General features: G+C 37.8%; 2 protein-coding genes across 7 annotated transcripts in view; one reads left to right on the plus strand and one right to left on the minus strand.

Annotated features, from left to right (window-relative positions):
• On the minus strand, positions 1–8676 carry LOC103578828 (autophagy-related protein 2 homolog B). Of its 3 annotated transcripts, none has more exons than XM_008560029.3 (7): positions 8298–8676; positions 7388–8206; positions 6547–7176; positions 1851–6487; positions 1497–1771; positions 1123–1424; positions 1–995 (listed from the first exon to the last, which is right to left on the minus strand). In XM_008560029.3, exons 2-7 carry the CDS (start codon positions 7559–7561, stop codon positions 756–758), a joined length of 6258 nt encoding a protein of 2085 aa, XP_008558251.1. In that variant the 5' UTR covers positions 7562–8206; positions 8298–8676; the 3' UTR covers positions 1–755. The 3 variants fall into 3 exon arrangements, with proteins under 3 accessions (XP_008558251.1, XP_008558252.1, XP_014298605.1); XM_008560030.3 differs by having other exon boundaries at positions 7388–8226; XM_014443119.2 differs by lacking the exon at positions 8298–8676 and having other exon boundaries at positions 7388–8276.
• A 428-nt stretch (positions 8677–9104) lies between these two features.
• Positions 9105–19839, plus strand: part of LOC103578826 (transcriptional activator cubitus interruptus) — a 71441-nt gene continuing 60706 nt past the window's right edge. For 3 of the 4 annotated variants that reach the window (XM_053741182.1, XM_053741183.1, XM_053741184.1), the window contains exons 1-3: positions 9105–10822; positions 10926–11346; positions 11479–11644. Coding sequence is in view for 1 of the 4 variants with exons in the window: in XM_053741184.1 (XP_053597159.1) it covers positions 11638–11644 (7 nt within the window). In the remaining 3 variants the exon portion in view is untranslated. The remainder of the gene's footprint in view (positions 10823–10925; positions 11347–11478; positions 11645–19839) is intronic. The other variant, XM_008560025.2, reaches the window with a different exon arrangement.

Genomic DNA, 19839 nt, shown 5'->3' on the forward strand with positions numbered 1-19839 from the left:
ATAATTTTTGTGAATAAAAAATTTTAGTTACATTTTGATATCGGTAAAAAAACATCGTTTGAACAAAATTACATATGAGCGATGAGTCTTACCTTGCTTAATTAAAATTTTACACGTACATACATATATATTTATATTTATATAGATATTTTCCAATGTCTTTGAACTCTGTATGATTTATATTATTTATGTCAATATAAAGTATTTATATTTATATATATGTATATAACTAACATTATGTTATATATCGTACTATAACATCACTGGAATTTAGTTATTATGTTAAATAAATCCCCATCAGTTTTTACCAAAGTTCTGTCGCACCATTTTAATATTCACCGACTAATTTCAATAAAAAAAAATTTCGTCATGTGATAAAATAATTTTAGTTAATAAGTAAAATTTATTAGATCGAACTCGTTGATTTTTATTTTCTCTAACAATCAAATCAAACTTTGATTCAATTATCGACTTAAAAAATTTCAATTATTTATTATTAATAATCCTAATATTTAATTACTATCAAAATAATAACGATGCTAATAATAATTAATAAAAGTTTGCGCGATTTAAACGAGATACTGGAGCTCACTCGTGTTGACTTGATAATTTTGCAGATAAGCTTAAAAATTATAAACTTTAAATAATGGTAATAAAAAAATTCATCCTTATACATATATATATATCTATATATATATCGGTATCAATGACGTGGTGTATAAATATTACGGTAATATTTATCATGTCAATTATAATTAATTAACATCACGAGGATCCTGCCTCCACTTTTGAGCGGCTTCGCGTCTTGCGTCCGGCACCAATTGAGATCTCATACCGCCAAGTACATTACTCGTTGCTTCCGTTGCGAGTATTATTGGCTTAACAACCGTAGGTGGTATTTGTCGTAACACACCACCAACAGCTCCACTAACTCCTTTTTGTTCGTGTTCCTCACTTGCAACGCGCACCAATTGATTTGCGGTTTCACCTAAACCCTGAAAATTAAATATAAATAATTTTAAAAATGGTCACTCAGCATCCGAAATGGGAGCAGATTTCTAAATCTTCATTTCGACCATAATTGATATTATCCATAAAATTACTGATAAAAAAACAACGAACCTCTTTGACTAGCATATAAGCATTGGCCATTCCTTCTCGTATATCTAAAGGCTGGCTGTATCGCTTGCGTCGTCCCTTCTGACCTTTAGTTTTTCTACGTACACTGGGACCAGGACTGACCATATCGTAGGCCGTTTCAGCAGTACTCTGAATGACATGGACTAGCCTTGATGTCAGTTCGAGCGCAGCCATCGCCGTTGAAGTTGTAAAACTATTAGCTCCGCGCTGGAGACCTCGTACTATTCGTCCGTCTTTTTGATACTGCTCTATCGGGAGCCAGAATAAATCACGGAAGCCTTGAACTGGTTTAATATTCAATTAGAAAAAATATTATTTTAGATATTAAAATATATTGCACTTGATATGGTGCTTACACAGCTGAACTAGTGAATGCATTGGGCCGACTCCGCCTAATAAACTAGGCAGCTGATTCTTTTTGATATCCTGTAGCCATTCAGCCAACATGAACGCCATGAGTTTATCTATACCCAGTAACCCGTGACGGTGTGTCAGCCGTTTCAGTCTTAATTCAGAACAGTTAAGTTGTGCTAAGCCCATTAATAAACCTGCCATAGGACCGTGAGTGAGGTCCACTCGCTTTCCATGGTAATCTAATCTCACAAGTACTTCTGGCGCAAATATTACACTTCTAAAAATAACAATAATAATTAATTTAATTTATAAATTCAATCAATAATTAATTTAAATACATAAAAATAAACAATTACCGGAAATAAATTGGCTGACTGTCATCCTGTGACCCGCAGTTAGTTTTTATTTTAGTTTTGTTCTCTTTAATTGTCAATTCATCCTCCAAAAGTATCATCAAATTTTGATCAACGATACTATTGTCAATCGGATTCGTACTTTCTAATGATGACAGATCAGAAGTTTCTTCATTGACACTCATAACTGGTGGATGATGAGTCGGCGTACTCTGCTTGGAACCCGGGGATGACTGGGTGGTGCTGGGCCCATTAATGTTGTCCTGGCTTGCTTTCATGTTACCCGTCAACTCCGTAAAGAAATCAATAAAAAATAACAAACTGTCCTGGTCAATATTAAGTCGTAATGGCAAGAGACTCAATTTTAAACAGCACTCTTGAGCGCTGAATTTCGGATCCGGTCTTACGTGCACGGCTTTCATTGCAAACATATTTGCGTGAGTCTGTCTTGGTCGCGCTTCACTGCTGTACTGATACAAAAATTTGTTGATATGCGAAGAGGCCAATCTGTCACGTATTTCAATTTCACTTATCAGTAACACTTGTCGTGATGCTTCTGTCGTATTTTCAGGATAAGTTTCATGTTGGAATCTTACTTTGTTCAGTTGCAATTCCATAAGAACGTCATGCTGGCGACCAGGACCACCCTGAGTATACCAGTCTTTTGAAGATGATTTCGTTTTACCGCAAGGTGAATTTGGCGCACTACCAAATTTTACTTCATGCGGATTCATTTTACTGAAACCGACGACTGCCGATCGGCTGCGTACCGGGACCGAATTGTCGAACCGATAACCCGGATCATCTATTGTTACATTTTTTTTCTTGACCACTTGATGAGGGTTTCCGAAGTCCTTGCCGCCGTACATATGCCAGACTAGTGTCATCTCACACAGCGTGTACCTCAAAACGGGTGCGGGAAAATGTTTCGGAGCTTTTAGTAAATCTGTTTTACCTAATGGCACTGCAAAGTGATTATCTACAACCCGTATATACTCCTGACTAAGCCACCGAATCTCCGGAATACCGTGTCGAGGCATAATACCCGCGCCTGCTTCCTCTCCAAGTATACAAAAGTCTTCATCGGTATCATCAGACTCTGTACCACGTGCTGCGGGTGTTGTGTTATTATTACTATGATTATTATTCATTTCCGGTACCTGAGTAGCTGGATGCGGTTCATCGGGAAAGAAAAATACTTCCACTTGAGCCTTTTCTTCAGGTGATTTTTTACTCAAACTCGTAGTGCTGCCTCTCACAGTGTCTTCCATAGCTTCCTCCATCAAACTATTGACTCGTTCCTCTTGACTTTTGCTCAGCGTATTTATACTTTCTTCGCCCAGCAAACTTTCTTCGTCTCCCGAGCTGGGCACCGCGATGCTCTCGGTGCTGCCAATGTTGGGAGTAAGATCCCCGTCGCTGGCAAAGTAAGTGAGGAGCTGCATCAAAGCGCGACCTGAATCTGCGCAAGTACGCACATGCAGGACATTATTGCTTGCTCGTAGATCAACCCTCGGCGCTCCACCGTACATCTTTTCGTTCAATCTCAATGATAATTCAAACAGCCCCAGATCCATGACACCGACATAGTCGCGCTTGAGGTCCACATGATTGCCCAATTTTTCAGATAAAAAGAGCGCCACGTCCTCAGCAATGAACCGAAGCGTTGATGTGTTTGTTTTAGCGGCAATATTACTGGATACGCTGAAACTACCGAGTGTTATCATTGACCTCAGCGGAAGGAAAAGCGGTCTATAGTCCACCGCGCAGTTCCACAAATGCAGATGAAGTTCTGTGAGTACGCCCGGTGGTGAGTAGCCAGCAACAGGATGATCTATGACATCAAGACAGTCCGTCAATTGAGTGAACCAAGAAGTTTGTGCTGAACACATCCGATGTCTAAGTGTTGCGTTTCTTATTCCCACTGCAACTCGGAAAGTTTTTATGTGATGGGTCTGGTGTGCTGCTTGTATTCTCACTGCAACGGTCAGCATGTCCGCGTCTTCGGCAGCCTCAATATTTTCTTGTAGACCATTGTGACTCCGATAAATTGCCGGCTGGCAGTGACGAGGTATCACGCTATTTAGAGACCTCAGTGGCGGAGTTGTTGAGGGTATCGTCGTTATTCCACAGTGGTATAATGAAACATTTTTAATCATTGTGCAAACGTAGCCCAAGTTGCCGTTACCTTTGTAAGAATTAACACAAAATATTGTAGCATCCTCGACTCGGAGGATTAATTCGCCTTGCTGACCGGGAATAACATTCGACAGACCATCACGAACTGGTGTGTACATTGTTAAGAGACCCTGGTTGATGTTAAATGTCAATGACATTTTACTCTGTCCATTTTTCGGCGCTTTGTTTAAAGTCTGATTGAAACTTTTTCCTGCTGTTGAATGAAAGACGCCGTCGTCGTCACTGTCTGAATCTGAATTATATTGAATACCACTTTTGCACATGCTGAATTTCGGATAAATGGACTCTTGGAGCAGAGTAGAAGCCAGGTCAAGTCCACCGTGAGAGTCGGTGTTGGTGTACTTCGGTCTCGGTGCCGAAGGTTCCCAGAGAAAGAGATCAGTGTTTATTCTATTGTATATCTGCTCGTAGAGATGTTTCGAGGGAATTTGAACAGACAGACAAGGCAAGCTGATGTCAATCTGAACTCTTGACCCATGAGTACCTTCTTCCATAAATTCTAACATTTCTTGCCGATTTCCTGGGATTACAAGCTCCTCTCCTTCACGATGTTCATGATCGTCTTTGTTCGTGTGGCTCTGAGATTCACTGTGCGGAGTATCTGACTCGTGGATCACTCGCTTTGAACTAAAGGGCGACGGCTGGTGTCGCGGTGGCTGGCCCAAAGGTTCATCTAAACTAGATCCAGGTTCTTCTTCCGAGCTGTCTTCCAGCGGGCCACCAAGATGTTGAGGATAAATTGTAAAGACCATTCTTGGCCAGCCGAAACACTCGCCCTCTTGCGGCAACAGGCTGTCCTGTTTGTCATTGACATGGCTGTTGGCAATCTTCACCGGGATGTCCGAGTCTATTTCCGTGTACGTAAGCAGCACTTGCCGGCACTGTATCTCTTGTCGCGAGAGATAGTGAGCCTGAGTGTCCATCGACATGTGAAATTGTGCGTCATTTAGAGTCAGAGTTATAAAATCAGAGCGCACTGATCGTGTCCACCAGGGCGCGCGGCTCATATCATGTAGTGGCCTTAAATCTGGTACCGGAAATCTTACTTTGAATATAGCACGTGATGAAGAAACTTTAATATTAACCCGTGAATCCGATAGAATTGGGCTCTCGACGGCCTGATAGAACATCGCGTGCTGGTTCCAGGTGTCTTTGGCTGTCGACGATGGGTTGTAGGTACAAATTGGCTGGGGATTTAGTACCGATGATATTCTATCAATAATTGTTATGTCAACTTCACTCTGACATGGCTCCAATTGTATATCAATTTCTGTACGTGGATGAGCAAATCTTGTTGTTTGAGCATGACGAACTGCTTTCTCGGTGTATTTGAATCTCATACGAAAGTCGGTTGTGTTTAAAAGTCCAAAGTTGTCAGTAGCCGTTGACTTGTTGTCAAATGTCAGTAACTCAACGTACTCGACTTTTGGAGTTTCTGAATTATTGCTGGTGTCCACTAGACATTCGACTATTTCCAGTGTCGCAAGAGTCAAACTTCCAGCGATAGCTGATGCTTGGGGCGTAGTTTTCTCACTTCCCTCGACTACCAAAGGAGCGGCAAGTAATCTTATATGACTGAGCCGACATGCATCAAGAAAAATTTTAGCAGCTTTATCAAAATTTTTATTTCCATAACCGTCAGCTGCAAATATTCCAAGTTTATTAAAAAATTCTTCAGCCGCATTTTTCATCTGCTCAGTGCTGGCACAAGTGAGTCCACGACTTTCAATCCCCGTTGTAAGAATATCTTCATGGAGTAGTATTACTGCTATGGACGATACTCGTACGTGAAATTGTGACGTTTCTGCAGTAGGATCAGTGTCAGCATTAGCTCGATGTTTATGTGGCTTCGTGACATTTGTTACCGAACTTTTTGAGCTGATACTACTCGCGGAAATGCTTTCGTCCATACTGATGTTGTTTGTCGTTTGGGAATCACTCATTCCTCCCGGTAGCTTCATGGGTAAAAATTCATCCTCGTTATCAGACTCATCTAATGAGGCAGTTGACCATCCCTGGGTGTTGCGTAAATCCGTGGTACGCAGACCGTGAACAGGATGCAGTTGATGCATTAATTCTCTTTCGACTCGACTAAAATCACTACCAGCCATCGGTTTTTCTGTGCAAGTACGGGGTGCCACGTTACTGATGTCTTCAAGATCTGGAGAGGCCAGACCATGTCCCAGTTCCATCAAAACATGGACTTGACGTGGACTCAAAAACGATATGAAAGATCCCAGGGTTACTTCCAACTCAACTTTAGGACCCAGTATACCTTCACCCTGTTTTATTTTCAAACGGATCTCTTGACGGCCTGTTATCTTGGCGCACATAATAGGATTAGATTGACTCAACGTGTTTATTAAATTTCTATCTGGTGGCGTTGGTATGTTATGTTGCGTCGGCGATATTTGTGCGGATGAAAAATGTCCATCTGAATTCTAAAATAAAAAATTTAATTTTAGTATATTAAAAAGTCGATAAAAAAAAATATCAGTACCTTTGAATCAGGCGTTGAACCTCTGCTGGTTGTCATGACACTCCTGGAGAATGTTCTCGCTCTTGAAGGAAATTCGTCAGTATGAAAGGTGACACCTTCAAGATAAAAACGTTTTGTCGTAAATGCAGATACGACGTAACCTTTGGACTGGTTAGCGTCCAAATTAACGTTGCTGGGGTCAGAGCCAGCTTCATCAGAGTACTCTAAATTTTTAATACACATCTCAATGGCAACTCCAGTGGTAGAATCCAAGGGCACGTGTTCCAACCGTATTACCGTGTCAATAAAACGTACTCTTACACGACACAATATCGAGTCAATTGTCTGCGCAAATAATTCAACGCCTTCAAGCGGCTGTGCATTGTTACCTCCCGCATTATTAGCGTCTTGCTGTAAACACTCTTGTGCCAATTGCATACTCGATGTCATAGAACTCCACATTGACTCGAACATCGAGGTTCCCGTTTCGCTTCTTTGTCTCGGCTGTACTGTAATTTTTAGACCTTTGACCTCAACGTAACTCGCCTCGCTGAGTAATGCCGACCAGGGTATGCTGACAGACATTTCAGATATAAACCCGTCGACGAACTCCAACGGCAAGTGCTGCTGCTCTCCCATCTCATTAAGTGCCTGCGGGATGAAAAATAAAAATAATTTAAATTTAAAATTACAGTCAGTGGACAAAAAAAATTAAATTAAATTAAATTAATTGTGTCAATGCATTGATTACTTCAAGTAATTATTTATTTATGCACTTGGCGATTTTATTATAAAAAAAAAAAATAAAAATAATGAGTTGACGTAAGACGTCAGACTTTAAACAAAGAAAATTTTTATTTACCTGGACGTCAAGGCTGACATTGGTGACACGTCCAGTACCATTGTAAAGATCAACAGTAAGCTGATCAAGTGTAAGTTTTTCCTCCAAGAATTGTCCAAGATAACGTTGCAGTAAATATCGACATGCCCGTTTTTTTATGCTCTCCGACCAGGGAAATCGTACGAGCCAAGACATCGTTCAGTCCTGGCTTGCCAGTGTCAACAATAAAAATAAAAAATAGAGTAAAGTAAAGTAAAAAAAAATGGATTATCTCCCGTGATTAAGCATCGATAGTTTAGATTTATTTAAAATAATTAACATTTGCGTTGTTACGCAGCGTCGATTGTTATGCACGCGTAACACGCGCTCGAAAATATAATTCTGATAAATTCATATTCTCAACACGTGTTGTATTATTATTATTTGAGTTACGATTATGATTTGAGACAGATATAGTAGCAAACATAATAAAATATATGATAACAACACAACGAGCTGGTAACTGCGATTTAGATTTATAGAGTTTGAGTCGAAGTTGTGGTTCTAGTACAGAACCGAGAGTTTCAGCGACGTACGATGTGACTGATCAGTCAGAGACAGACGATTATTTATTACAGTACGACAGAGACCATTTAAATCCACAAACAATGCAATTAACTTGTGTTAATATTCTGTACTGTATATTTTATAGATGTGTGTGTGGATGTGTTGTATTGTTATATTATAACGGTGTTCCAGCTGTTTAATGTTTTTGTACCAAGTGACGCTCGTGTTAACCAACGACACAACATTATATACTTTGTTTCCTTTCCATTGATTTAAATCAGCTGATTTCCAAACCTGTAATAATATTTCCAAGGCTGTGAATGGTTAGAATCTATCATAGTATTAAACATTACTGGTTATGTGTGTATGTATAGATGGTATTTACTTTTGTTTCCTTTTTCTATCGATGTTAATTTCACGGCGCACGTTTACCAACTGCTGACTAACTGATATTTTTGTATACCTAAAAAAAAAAGATTTAAAAAATAACAAGAAAACAATGGATGGAAATAAATAACTAGTTGTACACGCGCGAAAAATTAAGTCACGTATTTTAGTCTATAAACATTAACACGTATGATATGAGAACTGATACTCGATATGACGGCATTGAGTCTGTATTTTATATGACTGGTGACTGATGACAATTTTGTACGCAGAGTAGAGGATGATTTTTAGAAAAAAAATAAGACAAAGGATTTATAAATCCCCTCTTTTCAGGCGGCCATTTCAAAAGAGATGTTTGAGCGCGTGCGCGAGAAATATGAAAATTAACGCGGGAATTTTCAAACCTATTGAAAACATATAATGCAAAAGATCGCGTCAAGTACGCACTTAAAAATTTTTGCAAGATAAAAAATGAATTTACTAGAATTAGCATAATATTCAATAATTTACTTGGAAAAATTGATTCTCGTATGATCGATAAAGAGCAGAGAGCATTTCTGCATGCATTCTAATTAATATAATTATTGACACAAGTAATTTTAAATGAAATGATTAAATTTCGATTTTGAAATTTCGCGCCGTTGGTGCTACTGCGCGTCGCTGTAGTCGACGTTCAAATGTTTGCTGGAGTGGGGGCGGTCGAATTAATCGCAAAATCGATTGCTGTGTATCAACTGGCGGTTCAATAGCGGCAGTTAGTATAATCGATAGTGGCAGCAGTAGTCCAGATCCTTCTTTACGTTTGAAATGAAACAGTATTGCAGTTACGTCGTGTAATTATCTATAAAATTCGTTGCTCATAGTTGTTGTTTAATTAAATTGTGGAGTGTTCATAAAATGTAAATTGTGCAAAGTGTCTGTGTTGTCGTTAAGTGTTGAGTGTCCAGTGGTAGTGTAAAGTGTTGCTGATGGCTGATGCTGACTTTCTAGTTCCTGAGCAAAATCATCTGGCATCGTCTGGTGGGGAAATAGCAGTTAAGTGACGTTTTTTAGCTGCAATACACTTGGAGCAATTTAATTCAAATCTCCAAGTGTATTAGGACACCCTTCTGCATATTATTTCCCCGCCAAGGTTTGTTCAAACACTAAAGTGTTTTTTTTTTTTTTTATATTTTTCTACCATATTCTGCCGCCATTTTATTTTGACGTACGAATTTTAATTTGGGTACATTCGGAACTGATAAAATAAAAAAATCGTCGAAGTTTGTTATTTCCATGAGACTGCGTCTCATTAATTTTATTTATTGGAAATGTTCATTACCGACACATGATAATCTGAATTTTTAAAATCGCCGCCATTATTACGGTCGACATTTTTATTGTCTCATTTTTTGGCAGTCGGGATTCAGGTTCGTTATAATCATGAGTTACTGCAAGATTTAATTGATTAATTACGCGACGATATTAAATATTAAATGTTCCAACAAATAAATTTAGTATCCAAGCTAATAAAATATAAAAGTATTATTAGGTAAGTAAGAGAATTAACTCATTATATTATATATAAATTAAAATGAATCGCTGATTATCAAGTGTTTTTAACTAATCTATTCTTACTTAAAAAAAAATTAATCTGAACAAAATGGTAATGAAATAAATTCAATTTGAATAAAAATTAAGCGCCGAGAAAGAAATAATGTCTGCAAAGTGTACGGAAGCTGACTCCATCTTCAAGGCAAACTTTCTCGTCTTCACAATCCGCGTTGTAGCGACCTCTTGCTGGAGTCTTTCACTACTTCAACTCCCACTGGAGTTCGGAGGCCCAGCCCATCGTAGCGAGGACTTTCTCTGGTGGGGACTCACTCGAGGAGAAGTGGTCCAGCATACGAGCGGAGGAGAGTCGACCGTGAAATTAAAACATGATGAGGGCTCTAGATTGAGACACGAGACGCTGAGAAGGAGAAAAGATCGCGAGGGAGAAGACTAAGAGCGAGGGCAGTCGATTGAACCGAGACGAGAAGGATTTCAAGGACGCATTCATCGATAATTTTGTCGGTGCTTGAGAATAAACGAAACAAAATTAGTTTTAGCAACGTCAGTCTAATATCTCTATACACCATAAAGATTTAATTTACCAACAAAAAAAATGTAATAATTTAATTGATTAATTAATTAAATGATTTAATTCAAAAAGTTGCGGGAAGAAAAATTGATTATATATAAAAATAATAAAAAAAGAATTAATTTTATTGCAAATTTTTATTCCTCGACACACTAGATGACGATAAAGAACAGCCAGACGAGGAGAGAAAAATTTCTAGATCCTCATCTCGAATTTCTTGTACTCGAGGAACCCCTGTGGTGTTTAGGACACCCGTGGGCACCTTTCGCCCCACGTCTCAGCCTGTTCTCTTTCACGGAACTAGTTGATAATCCTCGGAAGGATTGCCACGCGCGAACGCGGCCAAAAGGTTCACCCTCACAGCCCAATAATTCTGATCCTAAGCCACACATTTCTCCCACGTACGTTTTTACATACACACACTTGAAACTTTTAACAAAATTTCATCAAGTGAGAATTTTTTGCGCTTCCCGTTGTCTGATTCTTATTTATTTTATTTAATAGAACGCTCATGATCAAGTAGTCGAAGAATTCGTGACCATCGGGCCTGGAATCGGTCTGACTGAGGAGACTCTTCCGGACGATAGACCCAATTGACAGAACCCGAAAAGCCCGATCTATCGGAGATGAGCATGAGGACGCAGGCGAGCGTGAATAAGGGCTCTTTATGTATTACATACCATGGGATAAATTGTCCAGAAGTTTCCGTAGGCCGGCTCGCTTTGTAGGATTATGAGCCCGACTACGAGGAACGGGAACGAGCAACCACCAACAGCAATGGCTACCAGTTACAAATCACTGGGTACCAGTTACCAGTTGGCAGTTGCCACCTCGGTTGATCTCTGTTGGCCTCAATCCACTCGATCAATGTCTCCATGCCGTTCTCGTTAGTTTTTTATTGCTGCATTCATTCAAAAATATTATCGTAAGTGGAACTTAAATATTAATCAACTCTAAGCTTTATTTTTTGCTACATCACTCCCTTTTTCTCTTCACTAAATTCAAAACTATTTATTTAATAATTTATTAACACACTTTTTGTTATTTGTTTTTTTAGATCCATAAATTTAAAGAAATAACATGCGGAATTGACGGGTGAATTTTTATTTGATAGACCAGGACCACGTCCAATTAACAAGACCCTCGTGTTTGTCAACAGTTGACTTTGAATTTTGACACTGATGGAAAACCTGGATAATTACCCTGTAAAATCATAATGTCAGGTATGTAATACATGTATAAGTATATATATTTATATTATGTGCACGGAGGTTAAACGGTTGGAAACCCATAAATGCCAACATATCCTTCGTGCTAAGATTTTCTGTGAAATCCTTTTCACGCATTTGGTTCCACGGCAATACTACAGGCTTTTTCGATACTCGATCCTTGGACATGAGAATTAAAACCCCAAACGAATTGCTGCGAATGCGGAGCAAAACAAGGAAAGAAACATACTACAAGTATTTATAATATATGTAGAGTAAAAAAAGATGTCTGGTGTAGAGTGTAAAGCTAGGGCAATAGATTACAGCTCTCTTCTCCTCTTTTGAAGAAACCTTACAAAAGTTTCTGGCCATTATGCGGCGATTCATTCCTGCCACTGGACCTTTAACAATAGCCGACTTTAAGGCATTGTACGCGGGTGATTCGGAACAGGCTCTCTTTTTTCTCCATTTAAATTTTTTATTTTTCTTACACCAGTTCTCAGCACTCTCTCTATGTCCTTATTCACTAGCAACCTCTCGCCTCCATTTCATCCCACTGGATTTGTAGCTCCTAGTTGGACTTGATATTCAGCCTAGTCCGTTAGCAAGCTGGTACACAAAAATAAACCTGGTAACGTTTTTTTGAAACATATATTTTACGGAGATCTCGAAATTTCGGTAAACCTCAGTTCTGTATAGAAAAGCCCCATTCTTCTCTCCGTCTTCATCTCCATCCCTATCCTGTAGTATAGAGCCCGATGTCTTCATTAGCCGCATAGCGATGAGCATAAAGTCAAGCTCGTCGAAAGTCAGGGATTCCTAGCGGGTGGCTGCAACTCCAGCTACGCAATTTTCGTAGAATAAGCCGACAAGAATCTGGTTTTAGTTTGTCTCTCGTATCGTCCGAAAGCCGCTCATGCCTCTACTTGGGATTATCCGACATTCGGGAATAAACTTTTGGCAATAAAAAAAAGAGATGTTAAAAAAAAAGGAAGTATAAAGAAGATTTTAAATAGGCGGTTTAACTTAAGAATTTCTCACATCCATTCTCAGTAAATCCCTTGTGATATATGTATTTATTAAAATTCGTATTATAACTGCTTTGTGGATTCCGATGATATTTCTGTTGATACGAGTCAGATAATAATGTGTTGATGAGATACCTGAAGAAAAATATTTAAAAAATATAAAATAAAATAATATTTAGCTAGCAAAGAAAAATACAATAATAGTAAATATTAAAATAAAATAGATAAATACATAAATGTCAAAGTTATACTCGTAAAATCTATATAGAAGTACATTAAAAAGATCCGAGTGATTTACCTGCTTGTCATGGGTTCGGATCAGGCTTCTCTACGTTAGAATCTCTGTGTACTCAACAGTAGGAACACTCTTGACTGGTCGGCGACAAAACCAACGCGTTTATTATCCACCTGGACAACGACTAGACGTAGCGCTGTCGACTTTGAGGCTTCGTCTATACCGGAGACCAACTCATTGACAAACCGACAATAGGACCACCGCGAACAAGATCGATAGGCTGTAACACCCAGTTCTTAACTTGCCCAACAATGTCGATCTTCTTTCTTTCTCTTTTTTTTTATTGTTGTTACAACTTCCTGGCAGCGCGTTTTTTTCCAATATTACAATGAATTTTCGACAATGTGCCAACAAACTAGATCTTGTATACTTCTAACAAATGAAAAAATACTGAAATAATCTTGAAAGAAGCTAACAACTGACAAGATCTCTGCTTATTTTCGGATTGTCGTTCATACTCAATAATTCTATACATTGTCAATATTTAAAAAAGTATGAACAGAAAATAATAAGGATTACATTGTGCTGGAGAAATAACTTTTAAAATGATCATTAAAACCTGATGTTTATCATCATCATCATCAGGAACATCTATACAACATCCGTACTATAAATATTTGTATCTAAATATTTTTTACGTGTTAAATTAAAGTGTTTAACTATTATATTTATTTCACGGCGGTTGATTGGTCTTCTGGTCATTAATTTTATGATTAACTGGCGTGTATAGCAACCTGGTGGGTACACCAGCGTCAAGTGGCATATATTTGTTATGCGGGACCGGGATTTAAGAAGTTTTTGGGTGGGAAAAAAAAAATAGTTAAAAAAATAATAAAATAAAATTTCTAAGGTGATAGATGAAGATGATTGTAACTGGAAACTGGTTGGTTGTATTTGGTATGAAAGAGAGAACCAATGGATAGAGAATTGTATTTTGGTTGACCGCGCGAGTGGAAATAACAAGGAATTATAGTCCACGCCTATTTATCTTCCTCTTGAGAATGTCATTATTATTTATAATTTAATATAATTTATATATTTATAGGTATTTGGTTTTTAATATGTAGACAGCATGAGATGGTTAAAAATCTGGCGGAATTGATGCTGCGCAACGACGTTATTAACTAAAAAAGATATAAAACGTGTAAAAGCGTGACTATCGGTTTCACATCAGATGTTTGTATTTTATTTACTTACGGTAATAAAATGCGACACGCAGTGATTGCAGTATTGTCGGTGGCCGTTGTCGTTGGGAATTGACCGAGAAATCGAACTTGTGCCTCTGTAAGACGCAGTCTTGCTAGCAGGTACGCTACTGCATGTTGCTGGATTGATTTTCATGGTGTCGTTAAGTCTTGCTGCGTAAGTGTAAGCTCAAGTGCAATGGTATTGTGTAATTTAACATCTAAGTATATATATATACATATATATATATAATATATATACGTAATATGATGTATGAAAAAGTTTGTGGACGGCTGTGTACATCCGTGAAGGACTCGATTCTCGTTTGCGTTGGGACGATAATCTCGTTGGTCCCACGGCCAGGATGTGGTACGTCACCGGGTCCGGCAATTCGCCACAGCGGCTGGAGCAGGTTCAAGATGCGGCTCTGACTTGCACTCGCAGCTTGTACCCGTAGACCAATCGTCTGTGAGTGTAATTAGCGCCACTACGGTTCTTTGTCGACAATAACAAACTCTTATTCTTGTTGTTGTTGTTGTTATTATTATTATTGTTATTATTGGTGGTGTAGTTCATCTTCTTTTTCTCTTCTGGTGAGTAGTGGTAAGTTGTCGCAGTGGGATGTTGTATAGCAAATTTAGCGATATACTCGCCGTCATAAGAAATCAACGGCGATGTAATGACGTTTGTTAAGGCTTAAGCCAACGAAAAATCGTCGGCATTGTGTCTTTTGAAATCCTTTTTAAATTTAAATTTACCGGTTGCTTGTTGCCGATTGTTACCTTTTTAGGGTTCTGTTGAATTTTTTAGTTTCGCTCTTTTTTACATTTTTTTATTTTATTATATATTGTTATTATTATTATTGGTGCTGTTGTTGTTATTATATATGCGTTTTTAAAGGCATCTTATTAGTTTCTCCTGGCCCGGTTTTGGCGTTTGTGAATTTTGATAATTAAGTTTTAAGAATGAGAGTTAATTAAGAGATAAAAATGGCGGGTGTTGGTAAGCTTTTTGTACCGTGATTTGTTACGGATCGCCCCATAAAAAAATAAAAAATAAAAGAAGGTTTATTGTATATTGGATAGGTATAGGGTACACAAGAAAAGAGACGGTCAAGAGTCAGGTAAAAGTGATTTTCGATCGTCAGCAGCACAATAAAATACTCAATACCGCAATGAAATACGATTCTCACTGTGGCAAATTTAAAGTTGCATCAGCCAATTGAATTTATTTATAACACATACACATAAACGTATTAACGTATTTCTCAACACTTGAGCTATATCATGACAGAGGAGGCTAAAGGCAACCGGAGATTAATCAATTTTAGTTTTTCTCGCCAAGCGGAAACGTCGGGGGGTTGAGTAAATACGGAACAAAAGCAGCTGGATGACTTGCGTAGTTCTCGCGATTTAGATGCCTTGGGATAAATATCTCGCGAGCAGATATCTCAGTCTTGGTCTTGCTCTCGATTTTCTTCTTCTTCTTCTTCTTCTTCTTGGTCTTGGTCTCAGTCTTATGGTCATCGTCGTCTTGAGGCGTGCACAAACTTAGAGTAAAAAAACAGGGAAAACAATGTGAAGGAGCATCAGCAGCAGCAGCAGATACTCCTTGGGATGAAGAAACAAAACCCCAAGAACAAGAACAGTATATAGAGGTCTACTGGTGTTCTCTGATGCTCTCCTCTTATACTCTCATCCCATTCCACTTTACCAACACCGGCAAGTCGGCAAGTCGTAAACGTTTTCGTTCTTTCGTCGTTATGTTATATTCTCGAGTAAAGTAAGAGAGATCAGAGAAACGTAACTGCTCTGTAGACTACTCAACTGCTTTGCTCTCTGCTCAGTATATAGGATGATTTTACTTGGCTGTACAGCAAACCAAACCATCCTGTCCCATCTTCTCTCACTCTCGAGAGCCAAGAGTAAAGAACTACTTCATACCAACCGACAAAAACATACTTTTAACATGTGCCGTGGGGGAAAAATTCACTTCGGCATTCCAATCTTTATTGTACGTTGTTTCAAATGTAACAATAACGTTTCTTTATTATATCTCTTATTCTCGAGCTTACTTTTCGCAGTAAAAATACCAGATACACTTTTAAGGCAGTTATATTATGTACTCATACTTACACTCTTGCGTAGGGTTTTTTTTTTTATTTTAAAAAACGATTTGTAGAGTTTTACAGCTCGGTACAATACATGTCTGAATTTATGTAATAATTTAAAAACTATTTCACAAAATTAAATAATTACATTATTACGATAAATAAATCATTCATTTTTTCGTTGAAGCCATTAGCGCAATCTTTGGTTTCCATTTAAGGTCATCTGGATGCTTGAAGGCAGAAAGTTTAGCTTAGAGTATCGGTATTTAGTATTTTTCATCGGGCGTGAATCCAAGTGCGAATTTGCGTCCTCGCTAATTCGCTCCACCGCGTCCCGCACGAGAAATCTTGGGCTTATCTGGCAGAGATCTCGTTCCGAGGAGCCGTCGAGCTCCAATGTACAGCTCCCGACACCTACTACTCGCCGTGGTAAAGTCCCTGAGTAGAGAAGTGAAGAAGGAAGAGACTGTACATACATACAGTGGAACATACAGCAGCATCGGCAGCAACACCGGCATCACACACTTATACATCACACGAAATGGTGAACAGCATCTCGCTGGACAGGGGACCGAGATGAAGCAAGAACCGGGTGAAACTCACTTGGCTTTTGGTGTCTTGGTTGGATAAAGTCCAGTACAGGCGCAGGATGGAGTTCTTGGCCAGCAAGTTGAGACCACAGAGGGATCGTGCCGATCGCCAGTGAAGATAAGGCAAGCTTATAACCCTCGACTGGCTGCAGCTATTTCTCTGTGTCTTCGGAGCCTCCAGAGCACACCAGATAGCTATATATGTATATGGGAATATGCGTGTATGTGTTTTTATATATAAAAGAGTCGACTTGAGTTTAAAGTCGTAGCAGCCACTATTCTACTACTACTCTTCGGCAGGTAGTCTTGTAATTCATCGTGACTATGGAACCACGATCCCTGGCAATCTTTTTTAGCCTACACCCCCGTCGTTTTCTTTTGCGTTTGAAAAAAATAAATTTCTTCCATCTTTTTTTAGTTGAAATTTTTTTAACTTGTTGAGATCTTGGCTTCTAAATCTAAATTCTAAAGACTGGAACGAAGTGTGTAGTAGTCTGTAATAGAAAAGTATAGGCACTGATGAGGAATCTCGTTATCGCGATTACCGCGACCGTCTACAGCATTTTTTTAGGCATTTGTTTTCTTCATCTTAAAATCAAAGATCGGAGAGACAGAGAGAGGAAAAAATATGAAGAGAAAACACAAGAGGGAATCTGTACACGGTTCACTGTCTCATTTAGTTAGTTGGTTATTTTTTTATTTTATTTAAAAGATTGATAAAGTGACATGAAGAATTTTTCTACGAATTACAACTTTTTCCAAAACGTTTGAGATGAGACGTGATAATACAATTTACTGCTTAACACTCACTATGAATTTCTAGTTTCTAGTGAATAGAGAAGATGTTTTTTTCTTATATTTTTTTTATTTTCGGTGTTTTAAAGGCCCAGAGCTCGAGGTTTTTCGAGAAATCAACAGACTTGTGAAATCTTTTACACAAAAGATTAAATAGCTGACTACTTTATTATATATATATATATATATATATATATATATATATATATATATATATATATATGGGTTTTATACATATATATTATAAGATTATAACCGTAGAATGTGTAGGTCAATCAGTTTGCGTAGCTTTGTTATAAACAATCATTTCCGGTAGTTTGCCGTGCCCAAAAATAAAAATAGTGGGTAAAATCGTCTAATAATGATTAAGTGCCACAAACGATTTTCACGCTGTTCACCTGTCGTTTTCTCCGATTTCCAAATGCCTACTTTTTTAAAACACATACATATATAAATGTATAGGTATGCATACATGTATATCTGTATCTATGTACGTCGTTAATATTTTTTTTTCTTTGTTGCTTCGAAAATTGATGGCTAAATTTTGTTGTTAAACCGACAAAGAATTTCCGAGGAGAGAAACAAGAGTGACGCGTAACTAATCTACAGGATCTGAAAAATGGTCGATAATTACTGTGAAGTTAAGGCAACAAGTCAACCTTGTAATTTTTCACTGTGATCTCGTCTCATCTTCTCTTGCCTTTTGTGTTAAAATGCTCACTATACCAATACAACTCATAAATTCATGATGACTTCTAACTATTACCTTTCTTCAACCTTTTTACCTCAATTTTCATTCGCTCATTCATTTTTTCCGAGTATTTTACTTCATTTTTTAACGGAAAAAATTTTTGGGATACTAATTTACCTAACACGTGCCTTTATTTTTGCTTTTGTAAAATGTATATTTTTTTTTTTGACAGTGTGTTGTTTCTATCTGCGCTAATAAGCACAGAGGGTCCAAAAAATTTAAATCGTTAGAAAAGGGCCATGTCGTCAATAATTTTCCTAAATGTTACTTTTAGCTGTGTTGACAAACTTGGAACAAAAAAAATATTTAGTCTCATCACTGGCCATCTGATTGACTTCTGTAGCCAAAAATAGGATATTTTCAATTTAATATTTAGTGTAATAAATAAACCCCTACATTTGAATGATCTTAGTTAGCAAAAAATGAACAGCTTTTGAATTATTTTTTCAACAATTTCATTTAAAAAAAAAAAATAAAAATATGCACATGTAGAAAATTAAAGAAACTAAAGGTGCAATTTTTTTAAATATTTTTTTTTTTAATTTATCGTTTTGAAAAGTAATTCAAAAATTATTAGACGTCGACTAACTTTAGTATCATTACATTTACAGCGTAACAAAATCTAGGGTTAATCAAAAATATAAATTCAATTAAAAAACATTTTTATTTAAATTTTGAACAATATTGTTTGATGAATTTCCGCATTTTTGGCCTAATTTTCATTTCTTTTCACAGAAAATTCTTTTGCATCGAGAAAAAATATTAAAAAATCTTTAGATATGTCAAAAAATTTGATAATTCATTTGACTATCGTAAAAAGTGTTTCGCATGTCGTTCATGAGCTCGCGCATTTGGCGGCATAAGGAGGAGGGTCGTCAGATATATATCGTCGATCGAGGGACGCCTAGGCCCGTTTCCGCCGGCATTAATAATACGATATAGACGAGCAGAGTCGAGAGAATAAAGTTGTGTTAGAGTTAAGTCTTAAGCTTTAGCAGAACTGCTGTCATCCTCCCACCATAATCTGCTTGTTTTCGTGTGCAGACAGTAACACAGAAACCCACATCCACATCCATACATGCACCTACACTCTTATTCTCTACACAGCTATACCTCAGTCAACATACAGACGAGGGGATAATATACACGTATATATTACACGCGAACACGGCAATCAGGCCCTAGGACGTCTCTATATTCCCCTTATTTCAGGCACGTCGGTATTCTCGACCATGATTAGAGGACGTATATAACGCGCGCGGCGGCCAAAAAGCCGGCTACGGCAACAGCAAATCAGACTCTCAGCCATGTTGAGAGTGTAGAATTGAGTAGAATAAAATAAAATAAAATATAAGAAGTATAATATAAAGAAGTCGAGGCACAGCAATGCCTCTATCAAAGGGTATTGAGATGGAGCTAGTGAAAGAGTTTCTGTCGTATACACTACACAGGAATT

The sequence above is a fragment of the Microplitis demolitor genome, chromosome 8, assembly GCF_026212275.2.
Source record: "Microplitis demolitor isolate Queensland-Clemson2020A chromosome 8, iyMicDemo2.1a, whole genome shotgun sequence".
Classification (NCBI taxonomy): domain Eukaryota; kingdom Metazoa; phylum Arthropoda; class Insecta; order Hymenoptera; family Braconidae; genus Microplitis; species Microplitis demolitor.

Bases quoted from the DNA above. Each gene is read 5' to 3' on its own strand.
- LOC103578828 (XM_008560029.3), bottom strand. From the start codon at position 7,561: ATGTCTTGGCTCGTACGATTTCCCTGGTCGGAGAGCATAAAAAAACGG. The intron at 6,488-6,546 runs GTACTGATATTT...TTTTTATTTTAG, and splicing joins GTTCAACGCCTGATTCAAAG to AATTCAGATGGACATTTTTC. The intron at 1,425-1,496 runs GTAAGCACCATA...ATATTAAACCAG, and splicing joins GCATTCACTAGTTCAGCTGT to TTCAAGGCTTCCGTGATTTA.